The sequence below is a fragment of the Diabrotica virgifera genome, chromosome 5 (genome assembly GCF_917563875.1).
Source record: "Diabrotica virgifera virgifera chromosome 5, PGI_DIABVI_V3a".
NCBI classification, from domain to species: Eukaryota; Metazoa; Arthropoda; class Insecta; order Coleoptera; family Chrysomelidae; genus Diabrotica; species Diabrotica virgifera.
The window spans coordinates 39,218,238-39,235,944 of NC_065447.1; the positions used below are offsets into that span (position 1 = coordinate 39,218,238).

At 32.7% G+C, this 17,707-nt stretch overlaps 1 protein-coding gene across 1 annotated transcript in view; it reads left to right on the plus strand.

The window, feature by feature from the left end:
- The first annotated feature begins 1,674 nt into the window (after positions 1-1,674).
- LOC126885013 (potassium voltage-gated channel subfamily KQT member 1-like) overlaps positions 1,675-17,707 on the plus strand; it is a 102,746-nt gene continuing 86,713 nt past the window's right edge. The window contains exon 1 of the mRNA XM_050651404.1: positions 1,675-1,784. Coding sequence (XP_050507361.1) covers positions 1,709-1,784 — 76 coding nt within the window. The 5' untranslated portion in view covers positions 1,675-1,708. The remainder of the gene's footprint in view (positions 1,785-17,707) is intronic.

The following is a 17,707-nucleotide window of genomic DNA, read 5'->3' on the forward strand; positions in this document are numbered from 1 at the left end:
GGCTTCGACTCGGACCAATTGGTTTCCACTAGCTCAATACCCTAGCTTAACTCATTCAATGCCAATGACGTTAATTAACATCATAATTTGCCATTGTCTAGCGCCGGTGACGTTTTCGTACGTCATAAGTAAACTTACGCTCGGCACCTCAGTAAACGATTGGCGCGGGAAAACTCCAGGTTCCGGCGTGGCATCCAATGTTTTAAACCAGCGACTCGTAAGACTCGGTTTTTTCTCTAACTCAAGTTATTGGAATCCGGTTGGCCAACGGCTGGTGACCAATGAGTTTCTGCCATATCGATTATTAAGCTAGAGCTAACTTTTTGTGTTGGTCCGGAAAGCCGCCCTAGAAACAATACACACCAAGTACCCAGCGCATGAGTGGCTCCACATCTACTGCGATGGCTCCTCGATGCCGGACTCGGGAAGAATAGGAGCAGGATATGTCTCAACGTTCTCCAAAGGCTCCATAGCTCTGGGTGCCCCTCTCACCAACTACGACAGCAAAATTGCCGCTATACACGAAGCTGCTAAAAATCTTGAGAATTTCCAACACCCCAAAAAGTTTCCTTCTTCATCGACTGCCAAGCCGCAATCCTCGCCCTGTCGACAAATCGATATAATGACTGTGCCAAAACAATATCTTGCCGCGTCCAGCTATCGAACTTGCTGGAAAAAAAGTGGCTGATTACTTTACAATGGATCCCTAGTCATGTCGGTGTTGAAGGAATGAAGCGGCGGATGAACTTGCAAAAGAAGGCACTACTCTTCCACAGCCCCCTAGTTTCCAGTCGTACACATCAGCAAAGTCCACCATTAGAAGAGGAATCAAAGAGAAGATAAAAGAGCAGCAAATACAAGCCGGTGCTGCCGAGACCCATTAGTGTAGCCGTGTTCAGAACAACTATCGTATCAGCGTCCGCGAAATGACAACTGTCCAACTATGTAATCAGTCACAGATGGATGCTGCTCACCTCCCAGTGTGCCCAGCCCTGATAACAGACCCACCCGAGAAGGATGAAGATCGCCTACGAGAAACGGCTCGTCTATTCTGGTCAGCGCGCCACCAAATGGCTAACATGCCAAGGGTGGACGTTGGCTAGTAAGTAAGTGTGTTGATCCGCTTTCTATTAAATATAATTTTGACGGACCATCTCCTAGCATATATCGGTAGTGATGGAAACTCCGGTGGGACGGAGTGTGTATCGATGCGCGTTCGGTGTCCGCTGGTAATCCGAATCAGTAGCTAGAGGCTCAATAATTTTCAACAAGAATACCTCTTTTTCAGCATTATGAAATCATGCCCGAAAGATACATAGAAAGTCAGTCCCCAATGCCACACTTATTAATGATACATTACTCGAAGCAATTTTTGAGTAAAAAAAAATAGTAAAAGTACTTAAAGGTTTCAACTGTGCTTCAAATGAGCAAAACCATTTTCTGCTAAAATATGAGTTTTAACTTCACATACACTTCTTTAATATTAAAACGATAATTCGGATATTTTAGGCGTACCTATACGTTTTTAACAATATCATTTATTTTTAATGCAAACTTTCATTAAAAAAAACACAAACTGAATAGAATTTTATTTTGCTTTTTCTTATTTCATCGTGAAATGATACCGAATCAAAATATCAAATCAATTATTTATAACAGTTTTTTTCTTTTTCAGGTTGTGATGTTTTACTCTTCGTAATATAGAGTAATGCCCCACTTGGGCAAATCGGTACCTGAAAAATTTGGGATGGCCCTAGATGAACAACAAAAGCTGCTAAATGCTGGTAAGATATTTTTGTTAAAATATTAATAGTTGCTTAAATGATTCTTTTTAATATTTCTTTTCCGTCACGGTTTTTCTATACTGTTGTATAATTTCTTTTGGGAAAAATTTAGTAAATAAATTTATATCAGAGACCACGAAATTATAGATTTTCATCACCCTGTATATGACCAAAAATTGTAATAGGATAATTTAGTTGGTAATCAGTGTTTTCGCGGAAAAGTGAAATCGTTAAGAAGGTGGTTTTCTTAATGGGATTTTGAACGGACTAAAACAATGGTGCTGTCAGATTAGACAATACAGATTTATTTCGCTTTGCAATGGACAATAAGACATTTTATAAAAAAATTCGAAGATGGTTAAGCGGTAAACATATTTATTGAGTTTAGAATGTAAGGCTTTTTGTTTAGCAACGAAAGTAATTTGATGTCTTCCAGAATTTAACAAATTGGAAAGTTGTATACAAATTAAATCGATTCTTAAGAAATGATAATATGGGTGTATTGGGTAGAAAGGATGTTTTGTGATTGGTGAAAAATAATGGATGGAAGGGATGAGAATGTTGAGTCTGATTTTACGAGAGAAAAAATAGGCACTGGGTAATGAATATCTGGCGACAGCAGTCCAGGCTTTGAAAAGTGAGAAGTCAGTGTAAAGTGGTGAAATTGGCCTTTGCGAGCAGAATCAAGTTGAAACGAAATCGTTGACCGGTTTGAGAAGTTAATTTTCCCGTGTCCGAGGAAGATTCCTGTTTTTGTCTGGAACGAGTAGCCGATTGGTATCTATTTGCACAAGATATCGAGCAGAGAGGAAACTGAGTCGAGAATTCGAGCGAGTCCTGTTTGTTTGTGTGTGAAGCAGTTTGGATGAGAGGAACCTTTCGCAGCATCCAAGAGTACGTGTGGGAGAATCGAGGACGACGCAATCCGAGAAAAGAAGTAGAGAAGAAACAAAAAGGTTAGTCAAATCATTTGTGAAACGGAGAGAGTTTGTTTATATCCACACCTTCTTCTTATGGTGCCTATCCGTTACGGATGTTGGACGCTAACATGGCTATTCTGACTTTGTTGACTGCTGCCCTGAAAAGTCCGGTAGTGGTTAAGTTAAACCATTTTCGCAGGTTATGCAGCCAGGATATTCTTCTTCGTCCTGGACCTCTTTCCCCATGCATTTTACCTTGAAGTATGGTCCGAAGTAGGTCATATCGTTGTATTCCAGTTTGCGACGTTGTATGGTTACGACTAGTTCGCGCTCTTTACCCATTCTATATAAAACTTCTTCGTTGGTAACTCTGTCTATCCAGGAAATCTTCAAAATGCGTCTATAGCACCACATCTCAAATGCTTCGAGTCTCTTCAGTGATGCTTCAGTTAAGGTCCATGACTCCACGCCATATAAAAGAACGGAGAATACGTAGCACTTTAGTAAACGAATTTTTATTTCCAATTTTATATCGTGGCTGTTAAAGATTTTTTTCATTTTGACGAAGGCTGATCTTGCCTTCTCGATCCTTATCTTCATTTCCGTCGATTGGTCCCACTGTTCATTTAAGTTTGCACCCAAATAACAAAAGTTGGTGATTTGTGTTATAGGTTGTTGGTTAACTAGTAATTGACCAGGTGGTATCCTATTTTTGCTTATAACCATGTATTTGGTTTTTTTGATGTTAAAATCAAGCCCAAACCTGCTACTTACTTCTGCCACCCTAGAGACAAGTATCTGCAGACCTTCAAGACTGTCTGCAAAAATGACAGTATCATACCATATTTGCGTAATTTTTGTATTGAACAGTTCTATAACATAATTAGTCATTCCAAATTTTAAATAAGAAATAAGTAATCAATTCAAAAAAAAGAGAAAGGTAAATTTTATTAAATTTTGTAAGAATAAATAACTAATAATTTAAATAATTTTTTTTTGTTAAAACAGAGGAGATATCAGAATTAAAGCTTAATTTAGTAGATGAGAAATAGTTGCAACAAATTTAGATTTTAGAATATTGGATAAATAAATAATATTTTTAACATTTTTATGACATTGAGTGCGTTTAATTTCCCTGTTTTATTCCTGGATGGAGTAAGCATCTAGAGATACCAGAAGCCAAAAGAGAGAAATACAGAGCATAACAATACATATGTCATAAATCATACGAAACTGTCCTTCGTTTATAGTTATTTCATCGAATAAGTGGCCTATCAGGAACCAACTGAAGCCAACAGGCTAGAGTTGTTGAATGAATGAATCATTTTTGAATAACCAGTCGCTTTATATCCGAAACTTCTATAGGTTAATAGCTGTGGTAATATGGATGATAGACAACATAAGTGAGTGAATTCCAGATAAAGAACGAATTAATACAAAATTCAGAAGAAGCGGGAGTTGGCCTGGAAATAGATATAGTTATATTATTCCAATAGCGTAACAGGCATTGTTTTTTTAGTATGTTACTTTTAATTTGATTAGTACTAGATCGTCCGCTATAACTTTTCCCATGTGTCACGATTCATTTTCAAACAAATTAAGTCAAAACATAAAGTGAAATGCACGCCGATGTATGTAGTGTACAGTGATGAGCGCGCTAATAACCGGCGCCAAAGATGGAAAACATATTAAATTGTGAGATAAAAAGAAATAAAAATAGTAGAGTTGTTAAATTTAGCGATAGTACCATATAAATTGACATTATATTGATTGTTTCGCACCTTTAGACGTATCGGATGAGTATGTAAACTAAAACTGTCACTGTGACAGTGGCATTTCTCAAACTCGTCCGAAACGTCTAAAGGTGGGAAGCCATCAATATAATGTCCGTCTATAAGTTACTATCACTAAATTTAACATCTCCACTAGACTCTTCCCTTTTTATCACACAACTTAATATGTTTTCCATTTTTTGCGTTATTTTGCCGATTATTAGTGCTCTCATCAATGTACAAGTATACAGTATACAAAATGTATATTGTTGTGATCTGATTTCTATTACTTTTATTTTAATTGAGTATTTATTGAATTAATTATTGAATTGACGCAAATCATATACAAACAATTAATAAAAAAATCTCTGGGTGCCTTTTGTCATAAAAATTAACTAAAATTATCTTAGGTTATACTTATCCTTTCTCGTGGCTTCAGTATCTCTTAGTTGATCCTTATCGGGATAAAATAGGAAAAGGAAATAAATAGAAAAATCATAAATAAGCACATACAAATACCTTTTCGTACTTCCGGGCCTAAAGTGACAACTTCACTCCCTTGTGACAGGTACTAAAGTGTCACATTTAATCCCTCCGGGATTAAATATTGACGAAACTCCCGGAACGATTAAATCACAAACAAACGAATTTAAGGGATATTTTATTGAAAAATATAATTAATTAGAATGGTAATTAACGTTAATATTCAAATTAATATTGTGACAGTTCGTCATATTGACCAGTCTTTCCTGGGTTAATGCAGCAGGTAACTGACGAGTAACAGATAGGTCCTTTTCATATTGAACTGGTGTTTGTTTCGAAGATCCTGCGGAAACAGGAAGCGAGAATGAGGACTGTGGCATAACTATAGTGGACGAATCGGCGACTTGACCAAATATTTTATCTGAAATTTTTTGTTTATTTTTAATAGACGATTCAATATATCCCTCGGCCACGTTGGAGGATTTCCATCCTCCATGTCTCTTCAGCACGTCTATTGTTGCTCCCGAATCAGCTAACAAAGACGAAGATGTGCGTCTAAAACAATGTCCCGTATAAGACGTCGCATTTTCTAATTTCAAGAAAGCTGCTATTTGCCGTGGAATTGTACCAAACATGTTTTTTCCTACTACTCGCGTAGTACATTCTTTGTTGATGTATTGAACAAAAAATTTTGAATGAGTTGTCCCTGTCTTTCGCAATGCCACATATTTCCGAAATATCGCCACAAAACTGATGGCACTGTTTTCTGAATTTTTGATCACAAAATTTCGGTCAATTTTATTTTTGGTGTTTCTAATCGCAATTAGGAAGGAATCGCCCAAATCTCTCACATCGTCGATTTCTAAATCAACCAACTCTTTTCCACGACAAGCTCCCGCAACGCCCAAAATAAGTGCAACCTACAAAAAAATTGATTTCTTAAAATTTCTGAATATAAACAAATTTCCAAATTTACCTTAAGCATTAAATATTTATCATCCGGAGCCTCCCGTAAGAACTGATCTACCTGCTCAGACGTGAGAATTCTTGACTTCTTTGGCTTAAATCCCTCATTTCTTCTCTTCAAAAAAGCTAATAATTTTGGAAATTTACTTATATCAATATCTTCTCTAATGTTAATAACCGATTTCAGCATTGAGTAATGTGCCCAGAGAGTTGAGGCACAAACCGCTTTTGATTTATCATCGAAGTAGACTAACAGCGCATTTTCAGTAGGTTGTCTCACATTTTTTAAGCGGCACCACTTTTTAAAAGCATCGTACTGCTGCTCGTATAGTTTTCTAGATTTCGGTGGTAACAATTCTTCACCTACTTCGGCTGCTCTTTTATCAATATCAGATACACCTTCTTCACTCATGATACCAATAATTATCAATAACAATGTTTCTTTACAATGACACTAGTAATGACAATGTTTCTAAATTATAACTGTCACAACGCAATGTTACTATGGTAACTTATTTTAAAGACAGTTTATTAAATGAGTTGAAGAGAGAAAAAACTGATTGAAATTATTGAAATAATTAATAAAATCATACCGGAAGTACGAAAAGTATCGTATATACCTTGCGACTGAAGTACATTTAATCCTTCAGGTAAATTATGGCCCTCCCTGCGGTCGGGCCATAAACTTTACCTTCAGGATTAAATGTACTACTTCAGTCCCGCGGTATATAATGTACTATTATTATCAAAAGCAATGCTCTGAAAATCTATCAATTAAATCCTGTGGGCATAATAGTCCAAATGAAACTTTTACCATATAATTAATCTAATTTAAACAAATATTTATCGCTTTGTTCCTGATACCACTTATAAAATAAGCTAAACAAACAAATTTAGGTATTTGCAAAACTACTTATATTTCCTATTAAATTATTGAAATGTTGGAACCTTAATTCATATGCTTTTACGCAAATATCTTAACTTATGATTATAAAGAACATCTATCACATAAGTTATTGACTGACCTTTTTGATTCACACACAATGATGTCTCCTCTTGACCCAAACAGCTCTTCCTTGTTGATTATGTTAGGCTACCAATCAAAGCCCTCTCCGTTCTCAGCATCAATCCAGCAGCATACCAGCGCTATTTCTCCAAAACACAAGCCAGGCCTTTTGACCAGTACTCGTTTAATAACCTCCAAAACTCTCTCCTCTCTTTCTCTCAATAATAATCTCCTGATACCCAAGTATTTTTTTACTTGGTATCACAAATAATTTTAATAACTATAGTTCTTGTAACTTACTCTCTTGGACTTTACAGAATCAAAGAGGTTTTTCTTCTCAATTTGATTTGTCTCTCGTTCCACTTTTCAGCTACTCTCACTATCAAACAACCACTAGTACTTGCTTCTGAACTATACGCGAAAACTTTCGACTGCCTTTCTCGGATGCCAACCACACAATAATTTTTCTTTTCCAAACTGTCTCAACATTCAAACTTCCCTTTCCCCATTCTAAATTGCCAAGCCAATCAGAAACATTTCTCTTTCCACCTTCCTCTTTTTCATTCGAAAAACCAGGCATTCTTTCAAACAATACTTCTAATCATCCTAATCACTTTCCGGAAATTATACAAATACTCTTGTGCTTAAAACAAACAGACTTAAAATTCCAAATCTCTCTACCTTTATTTGTCTAAAAACTAATAATTACAACTACCTGTAGATTTTACCTTCCCGTAACAAACAATCTTTTTAAATTATAATCCGAAATAAATTGTCATTTCACTTCACTGAATTTACAAATGTCTTTAAGTCTTCAGGGAAAAACTCATTAAGGAGAAACCCACTTGTCCTAGATTTTAACAATATTTCTGATAATTTCAAATATCTTAAAATTATTCCACTGTAATATATTTAAATATATTAGTAAACAATCAAGCATGCCGAATGTTTAAGTAGTCTTGTAAACAAAACTTACACATGTAGGTATTAGTGCAAGATTGCATTTCTGTATATTATTATTGAAATAATAATCTTGTCATACATATACGAAAGTATTACAAACATAGGTAATCAATAAGTATTCATACACAGAAATATTTAGGGCAGTCTAACAGTCTAATATTGGGGTTACTGTAGAGAGTGCCACCTCGACTAAGGACGTTCATTCCATCGTCAACTGGGTACTATTAACGAGTATTAAATGTACCTATAATAATAAAGTATTAATGGGAAATATAGTGTCTTCCAGTTAATCACCCCATCGTTAGGGTAGCAAAAACGCGTTACCACCATATGGCGACCTGAGAGACGAACTGGACTTCTGAACCAGCAACAGCAACAAGAAAGATGGCAACAAAAAACTGGAAGAAAAGACAGAAAATTTGGGGTAAAGTACAAATCCTCTTATAAAATAGCATTATTAGCTGCAATATGGAGCTGGAGAGGCCAACCATACGAGAAATGGTAGACGTCGGCAGGAACAGCTTTGGAGGCATGGGACCACGCCCAGCGTCAAGGAAAATGGACCATAGTGGACAATAATTGTGTGTGAATTCGTGAGTAACTTTTAATAAGCTATTTTTTTATATTGCATACAGTCTCACAGATTAATCTCACAGATAAAAATATTTTTTTTGATTAAGTAAATAAAACGTAAAAATATAGGTAATCTTTTTGAGAAGTATTAACTTTTTAATTGAATACAATAATTATCAAACTAGGTGAAGTTTTCATAATTTTTATTAATTTTTAAGTATATAATATAAAGAATCTAATATATTCAATAAGTTAGTTGATATCTATTTTTGACTATAGTATCGATATTAAGTTTTATTTTTAAGGAAAGATACGAATTTTTGCAATTCTTAATAGATTATATTTTTAACTATGATTATCAATTTTTTGCTATTTAAACACTTTTATTTTGCGTAAGGTAAGGTATATTTACCTATTCTCAAATGTTGATATTGACCGTGAACAGAAACAAAAGAATGTGCTGAGACGTCATAATATACGATTTAAATGGACTATTTATAGTACTATATGTACACTAAGAAATTATGTAATAGGAAGATTTTATGGAATTACGATGAATTAGAATATTTTTGAGAATATAATGGAAGAAATATTATTATTATTTGAATTATATAATATAAGAAAAGAAATACTTTGAGACGTTGGAACAAAATACAGGACTTACGAGACGGAAATGTCTAAATAATTAATATGGAAATTTTTGTTGAAAATAATGCACTCAACATTTTTAAAGAACTTTTATGATAAATATGATAATTACAAAGAAATTAATCCTAAAAAGGGAAAATAAAAAATGAATATGGAAGAGAAGTTTGATTTTTTTTATATACAAGGACTATCCCATATATAGGGACTAACGATGAAGAATTTTTTTATACGAAAAGAGGATACAGGCTAAGGAAATATGTCCTGGAAACTAATCTGATACAAGAATAAAGACAAAACATGTCATAATGAAAATGAAGTGACAATGAAGAATAAGTTATCTGAAAAATAGAATATTTAAAGAGAATATTTTATATTGCTACAAACAGTATATATTGAGTATAATATAAATATACTTTTAAATTTCTATAATATAATATAATATAACTTTAAATTTTTATAATATAAATATATTTTGATTGAAAACATAAGACAAGTCATGTAAGACTGTATCTCAATTAGAGAAATAGAGACTATTTTTTATGACGTAAAAGTGACTATTCGTGCGAAGAAACTGAACTTATATTTAATTAGTGTCAAAAAAAAAGATAAACTATTTTTAGCTATTGTAAGTTTTTCTCGTTCGTAATTTTTATGTAAATATTTTGTGGGTACCCGGGCCCAGAAACAGATTTAGAATTAGGATTTAAATTTTTCGTTATGGTCAGGAGATTTTAATCGATTTTTTTTAACAGAATATAGTCTATTTTTATTAACACTTTTTTCGGATTTTTTTCTCATAAGTGAATGCTTGAAGTTTTTTGATACCGATAAAGATCGTTTGATACGATTAAGATCGTTGATTTTAACTTTTTTTTAATATCGGTCGAATTCTAATATAAATATGATTTTTAAATGTTTTATGATGATTAATTAATGAGATAACTGATTTTTTTAATATATTAAAAGCATAATTAATATGAGACAATCTTGACAAAACAAAAAAAAACACACTCTTGTCAAGAAAACTGGTACAAAATGAAGATCAGAAGAATTTAGCATACCCAATTTTTGTTTTGAAGTAATCCTATTCTCAACTAAGGGTGAGCAGTAGGTTCAAATAGGAATTTAGGGATGCGAGACGTAGAAGAAGATTTTTAAGCGCACCACTATCCATTTTGTCTTTTTGGAACAAACCTTCTCACGACTAAGGACGTGCAAAAGAACCGGAAGCAAATTCAAGGGTTTAAAGCTGCGGAAAAACTACCCACCGAGTAGGTAAGGGTAAGAGAAGAAGAATTTATAAAGTAAATGATATATAAATGAAGAATTATGAAAAATGATGAATATATATGAAAAAAGATATATATGAAATATAAAGTAAATGAAAAATGAAATAATGAAGAAATATGAAGAAGAAGAAGATTTATGTTTAATAGTACACTACGAAGAAAGTACTAAGTATAAAGAAAATGAAGAAATATGTAATTATTGTGAAGTACCAGACAAGAAGAATAAAAAAAGAGAGAATTTCTAATAGAAGCAAAATATTTGTCTTGTAAATGTCTAGTAACAGAGTAATTTAAATTTTAAGAGTTTAAGTTGTAAATTTCTTTTTAAACCTTTGAGTTAAAGTAAAATATAAAATATAATTTCTCAGTGTACTTTCGCGAGATATAAGGAAGTAATAAATAAGAATAGACGATGTTTGATGACTATTTTTTTAATTGTGTAATAAGTTGTATATTTGTATATTTTGTATAAATTTTTATTTTTCTGTAAATTCAGTTGATGAAGATGACACGAAAAAAATTCCTCTCTTTCAAAAGGGAGAGAGAAAAGGCACAGTAAATTGCAGAGTAATTTTTTCTTTAGGAACGGTGGTGTCCTAGATTTTAACAATATTTCAGATAATTTCAAATATCTTAAAATTATTCCACTGTAATATATTTAAATATATTAGTAAACAATCAAGCATGCCGAATGTTTAAGTAGTCTTGTAAACAAAACTTACACATGTAGGTATTAGTGCAAGATTGCATTTCTGTATATTATTATTGAAATAATAATCTTGACATACATATACGAAAGTATTACAAACATAGGTAATCAATAAGTATTAATACACAGAAATATTTAGGGCAGTCTAACAGTCTAATATTGGGGTTACTGTAGAGAGTGCCACCTCGACTAAGGACGTTCATTCCATCGTCAACTGGGTACTATTAACGAGTATTAAATGTACCTATAATAATAAAGTATTAATGGGAAATATAGTGTCTTCCAGTTAATCACCCCATCGTTAGGGTAGCAAAAACGCGTTACCACCATACACTGCGTAAAAGCTACCTTCTACTAAATAGTTACAAATCAATATACAGTCAATCAATATACATATATTACAAAAAAATTAAAAATTTTACTCTATCTTTGATTGATAAAGTGATACATAATAATAATATACACATCGACGTTCGTTTCACTTTGTGTTTTGACTGCATTTGTTTGAAAATGAATCGTGACGCATGGGAAAAGTTATAGCGGACGAACAATTTTAAATTTCTATTTTTATAATAAATAATAATAAATAATCATTTCGTTGTGAGCCAAAACAAGAGCCGTATTATTTTAGTTAGCCAAAAGCACTCTAACTAGTTTCAACCCTTCTTAGGGTTTCTTCAGATTGTGCATATTCTTTCGTTTGTCCTATTTTTATTTTATTCTAATTTGCTCAGTAGAGCACTTATTTTTGTTTAATTTTTTTGTTATCAGTAGTAATTGCACAAGAGCTCTGAAATTATTGAATTTTTCCCGAGTGACACTTTGACAGCTTTAATTTCACGAGCCGAAGGCGAGTGAAATTATGTCAAACTGTAACGAGAGCAAAAATTCTATATTAATTTCAGAGTTCGAGCGCAATTTGTTGCGATTATTTCATGAATAAAACTGTTCAAAACCAAAATTTTATTGCAATTTATGTATGTAAGTACAAATTAGTACCATTAATCACACAGTTTTTATAAATATTTGACGATTGAAAGTCATCACTTTTATAATATTTAAAACATTAATTGTCATTAATGTCACTGAATGTATTTTTTCGTAGCAACGAAGGGCATCTGACGTAATATACTTAACGACGGGAGATTATCAAAAATTATCGATTTAATTCAGATTTATGTAGCTTTCTATTGGTCAGAATCTCCTATGAATGAAATAATCTACTAAATTTTTCTATTAATATTTTTAATGTTAATTAAGACTTAGACTAAAATGGCCAATTTCAATTTAATTTATTATATTAGTTCAAAGTGTACATTTTAAACCAAAAATCAGTTTTCGCGGTTGATTGAGAGTGTTTCGAAAATCTTAGGAAACCCTAAATATTTAGAGAGTTAGAAAACCATTAATCTTATTTAATGGTTACGTAATAAGCAGTGAAAACATGCGAGTTAAGGAAATTATGGTTAAATGATAATTTTTTTGCTTTTGGTTTCTTCTCCCACCGGATAGGGAGTTTTTATGCCACTTAGGGTATTGTTTGTTTGTTTGCAAGACGGTCGTTTTTATAAGCTTATATTAAATGTTGAGGATAAGACTAAAAGTGCACGTATATTTTTTTGGATACCAAATAATATTTTATGAACTAAAAATTTAATTACTAAGTTTCTATAGATTATGTAAAGGAATTTTTGAATTGTTCTGTCGTAGCGACGGATTTTATAATTAAAAATATTTTCTCATGTAACATAATTGTCTCACTGTCTTATCACCACATTCTGTTTGACTGAGTGCGTTGTATGACAAAGAGAGGGAATGTTCGATTTGTAAAATATCACCACGGACTTGGTGTTCATTTTTTTTGAATCCTGAAAAAACTAATAAATATTTTTGAAAAATTTAAACGCATAATGAAAGATTACGTTATTGCCGAGGGCAAAACGTCCCTTATAGGCCTAGATCCCGCGTACCAAAAAATAGTTGATTAATAGCAAGCTGAAAATTTGTTAATAGCTTAACGGTGTTAGTCGGATAAACTTTGATGTACGCGACCACTGGAATAGGGGAAGTTTTAATTGTGTAACAGTTTAAAAATTTGGAACGTCAAATTACGAAGACGTCCCATGTATTTTGTCGGACAGAACATCCAATTGATTTGGTACCCTTTCATTAAACTCTCATGCAAAAATCAGACTACTATTACTAACCGACATGATTCCTGTCATTTGATATGTTCTTCGTGTTAAGAATTTAAGACAAGTAGAAGAATTTAAAATGATATTGCCAATATTTATGGGTTGCGTTCCTGGGACGACTTTACTAAAAGATAGTTCATTCTATCGTTTATTACCTTTTATGAATGAACTATCTTTTAGTAAAGTCGTCCCAGGAACGCAACTCATAAATATTATAATATACGTCTGAATTGCCAATATAAATGAGTCAGATTAAATAAATTATTAGAAGAATTTTTTTACTTAGCAACAGCATTTTTGTTTATTTTAGTAGCATTTTGTATTTTGACAGCGCTAACCCGATTTGGGCTTCGAAACGTTAATAAAATCATTTTTTGGTAAAATTGTGGCTTATTTCACATTAAAAATAGTATATTATAAAAATGCCACAAGGAAATTGCTTCAGAACAACATTAAAACTTCCCCTGTCTTCTTCTTGCAGTACCGTCTCCTCTCGGAGGTTGGCTACCATCACAGCAATCTTAACTTTGTTTGCTGCAGCTCTGAACAACTGTATTGAACTGCACCCATACCACTCCCTTAAATTTCGCAACCAGGAAATATTCCTACGTCCCACATTTCTCTTCCCCGAGATTTTTCCTTGGATTATGAGTCTAAGCAGAGAGTACTTTTCTCCTCTCATTATGTGGCCTAGATTTCCCCTGTGCCAGTACTCAAATACATTAAAATTTGTCCTGCTATACACTGTTAAGCTATTAACAAATTTTCAACTTGTATTAATCAACTTTTTTTTGGTTCGCGGGATCCAGATCTATTATTAGAACAAATAAAAAGTTTCTTTTGAATGAAATATTTGCAATTAAACATCACACTCAATTTTCTCTTTTCTTTTATCCCTGTAAGTTATTAAAATAAACATTATAGAAGCGTTCAGGGACTTTACGCCCTCGGTAACAACGTAGTTTTCTGCGTATAAATTTTTCAAAAATACTTTTATTTTGCGCCTATCCACGTAACTCTTATTTTCATGCATCTTTTTATTATTTAAGAAATTTACTTTTAAAGTATATTTCATCATCAGGTTTCGTTTAAATTTTATTCAAACGTTAAAAGCCCATAAAATCTCGAATCTCGATACATAACAACTCACGCAGAAAATACAGTCTCATTGTATAATTAATTTTTAACGAGTAACGGTCGTGTTTACAATGCAATTAATTCATATTTTCGGGATTTTTGGGGTTACTGCTTGTTTAAAACCAGTTTAGTCTAAGCTGTACGCTCGCCCCCGTTAGGTAAATCATTCCAATTCGATTTTTTGCACAAACTTACTCAAAAAGAGGTCTTTATAACAAATCCACAGGGTGCCAGGCGATACCGTGGTCACAAACAATATTTTTTTGCACGATTGATCATTTTTGACTGTTTACCGTGACAGATTTTACGTCAGTAGGTGACCTTTACTAGCAACTCGACGGTAAGTAATCCAACTCGACGGTAAGTACCCCAACTCGACGGTAAGTAATTCACTTACCGTCGAGTTAAAAAATCTCTTAATTTTAATTTATTTTTTGAAAGAATAAAAAAAACTAACGAATTATTTATTAATATTGAAACTTCTTAGGCCTATAGCCTAGCCAAACATTTTTTCTCTTCAAATACGCGTACAAAGTTGAAAACTTGGAAATATCAATGCCATTATAAAGAAAAACGGTGGATTTAATCATTGAATATTCTGCCCAGAGGCTTCCAGGAGCTTTCAACTGCATATATCTTTGAACGAAATATGCCAATAGAGTCTTTTCTTCGATTCTTAAATTCTTGCCTTCGCACCATTTTTTAAAACTTTGGTAGGTATTTTGAAAACGGATTTTGGATTTTTCGGGAATAATTGCGGAACACCCTTCTTCCCAAGCCCGTTCAATTTCTTCAAATTCACTTTCGCTCATATTTTAATTTATAATAATCAAAATTGTTCTTAAAATTATTGACAACTAAATAAAAACTCAATTCTCCATTGTTGTTATGCATCCTAGTTACTACCTAACAACCAAAGTATCTATCTTGATAAAATGAATGAAACTAGTCAATATGACGAAAATGTTTAATTTTATAATTTATAATGTTATCAATCGAGCAAAAAACGTTATAACCATGTCGAACGTTAAGGGTAACCGATCTCAGACAATAATTGGAGTCGTCGCTCCGCTCCTACTCCAAACAATTGTCTTCGATCGGTATAAAACCCTAGTAACCCTTACCGTTCTCCATACTTAATATACTATAACAAATTCAAAGAATAAATTTTTTTAATTCACACAATTTTTTTTAGATTTTTTTGGGTCATTTTGTGCAAAAAATATCTTTTGTAATTTTTCTCTAAAATTGATTAATGTCGAGTTATACGCGATTTAAATTAAAAAAAAAAAAACGCAAAAATGGCCATTCATTATTATGAAAATCAGAAAGAGACCACAGCTTAAAGTTTAAAGCCCCTGACCATTGACGGCAGCCTTAATACGCGTTTATCGCTTATTGTAAATAATTAAAAATAACAGCTTAGTAATACAATAATGACAAAAATTTCTTCCGGATCTTAAAGGGGGGCTTTAAACCTTGATTTATTATGATCGAAAAATGGGCATTTTCACGTTTTTCAAATTTTAAATCGCGTATAACTCGACAACAATCCATTTTAGAGAAAAATTACTTTCTTTCTCTTTCTTATTTCTCCTTTCTTATACCTTTTCAGGTGCCGGATTTGGGTTTAGTGTTTGATTTTTCATTATTGTTATTACTACTACTATTTATACGACCTATACTACCAATATTTCCACCACCCATCCTATTTCTGTTATTATGTTTAACATTTTAATTTCTAAACCTAATCTTATCACTAATCAAGTCTGTACTTTTATTTTCATTGTCCAGTGTATTCGTAATTTTCTTGTTTTATGATCCTTGTCTGGCCTCTACTTCGCCTCTTCTCTGTCGCTCTGCTAGTTTTTTGGACTCGCTACCTCCACTACTTTTTCCTCATTGTAGTTCCATCTCCATTCCTTACCATCCACTGTAATTTTGTTGTACCCAATTTTTGGGTCTAGGACGTTTCATCGCCGCCAGTTCATCGCCGCCGTTTCGATGCCGCCAGTTCATCGCCGGCCGATTCATCGCCGGCCGGTTCATCGCCAGTCAGTTAATCGCTAACTGATATATTTCCGAATTTTCCACCAATTTTCGACAGTTACATTTATTATTTATTTTTAGTATTAATTAGGAATTCTAGGAAATGCGAGATATGACCATTCCCGTTGCCATACTTAATCTTTTAATAGACTTTTAAACTTTTATAATATAAAATATAATTTACCATTACAAATTTAATACTGTTTAGTATCAAATTTAGGGGAAGTAGAAATAGAACAGTAAATTAATATAATAATATTTTTTATCTATTTATTTGTCATAAGTTTTGAACTGAATTTAACGTCGTGTCGTGCCACCTCCCACAATACAAGATCAACTGACTAACTGGCGATGAAACGGCCGGCGATGAAATGGACTGGCGATGAACCGGCGGCATCGAAACGGCGGCGATGAACCGGCGGCGATGAAACGTCCCATTCCGCCAATTTTTAGTGTTTTTCCTTTATCTCTCATCTCCCTTGCTTTGTCTCTTAGCGATTTCATTTTTTCTCTCTCTTTTTTTGTAAGGTCCTCTGTTATCCATATTTTCTTGTGTTCAACATTTTTTAGTTTTTTCCTATTTCGTAGAATGGCTGTTTTTTCTTCTCTGTTTCCTAGTTCTATTAAGCATGTTCTAATTCCAATTTACATACTCTTTTAATATTAATATTTACTCCTAAATGCTTTCCAATCATATTTGTTGCTCTTTCTTTTGGTTCTGCTGAATCATCTGTATATATTTCTAACCCACTAATAATTAAATTATTTTTGCTTTTATCTTTATCCATTATTTCAATTGTTCGTTGGACTTCTTTTATATCTTCTGTTATCTTTTTATTTTCTTTTTTAATCAATTCATTTTCTTCTATCAAATCTTGTCTCTCCTTAGTCCATTCATTTTTCATTTTTTGGATTTACAGTTTTATATTATTTATTTCTTCATTATTTTGTTTTATCTCTTCTTTTAGTTGTTTTATATCACTTCTGTTCTCCTTATTTTCTTCCTTCATTTCTGTTTTTAAGTTATTAGTTTTAATATCCTGCTTCAGTTCTGCTAATATTTTCTTTATTTCATTCATTTCTTGTTTTTCTTTGTCGTCTTTTTTGAGTGGTATTCTTATTGTTGACTTACTTTTCTTAAATGTCAAAATTTCTTACTCTTTGTCAAACGAATTATAATGCTGCGGTTTGCCCTTTTATTGTTTATTCGAGT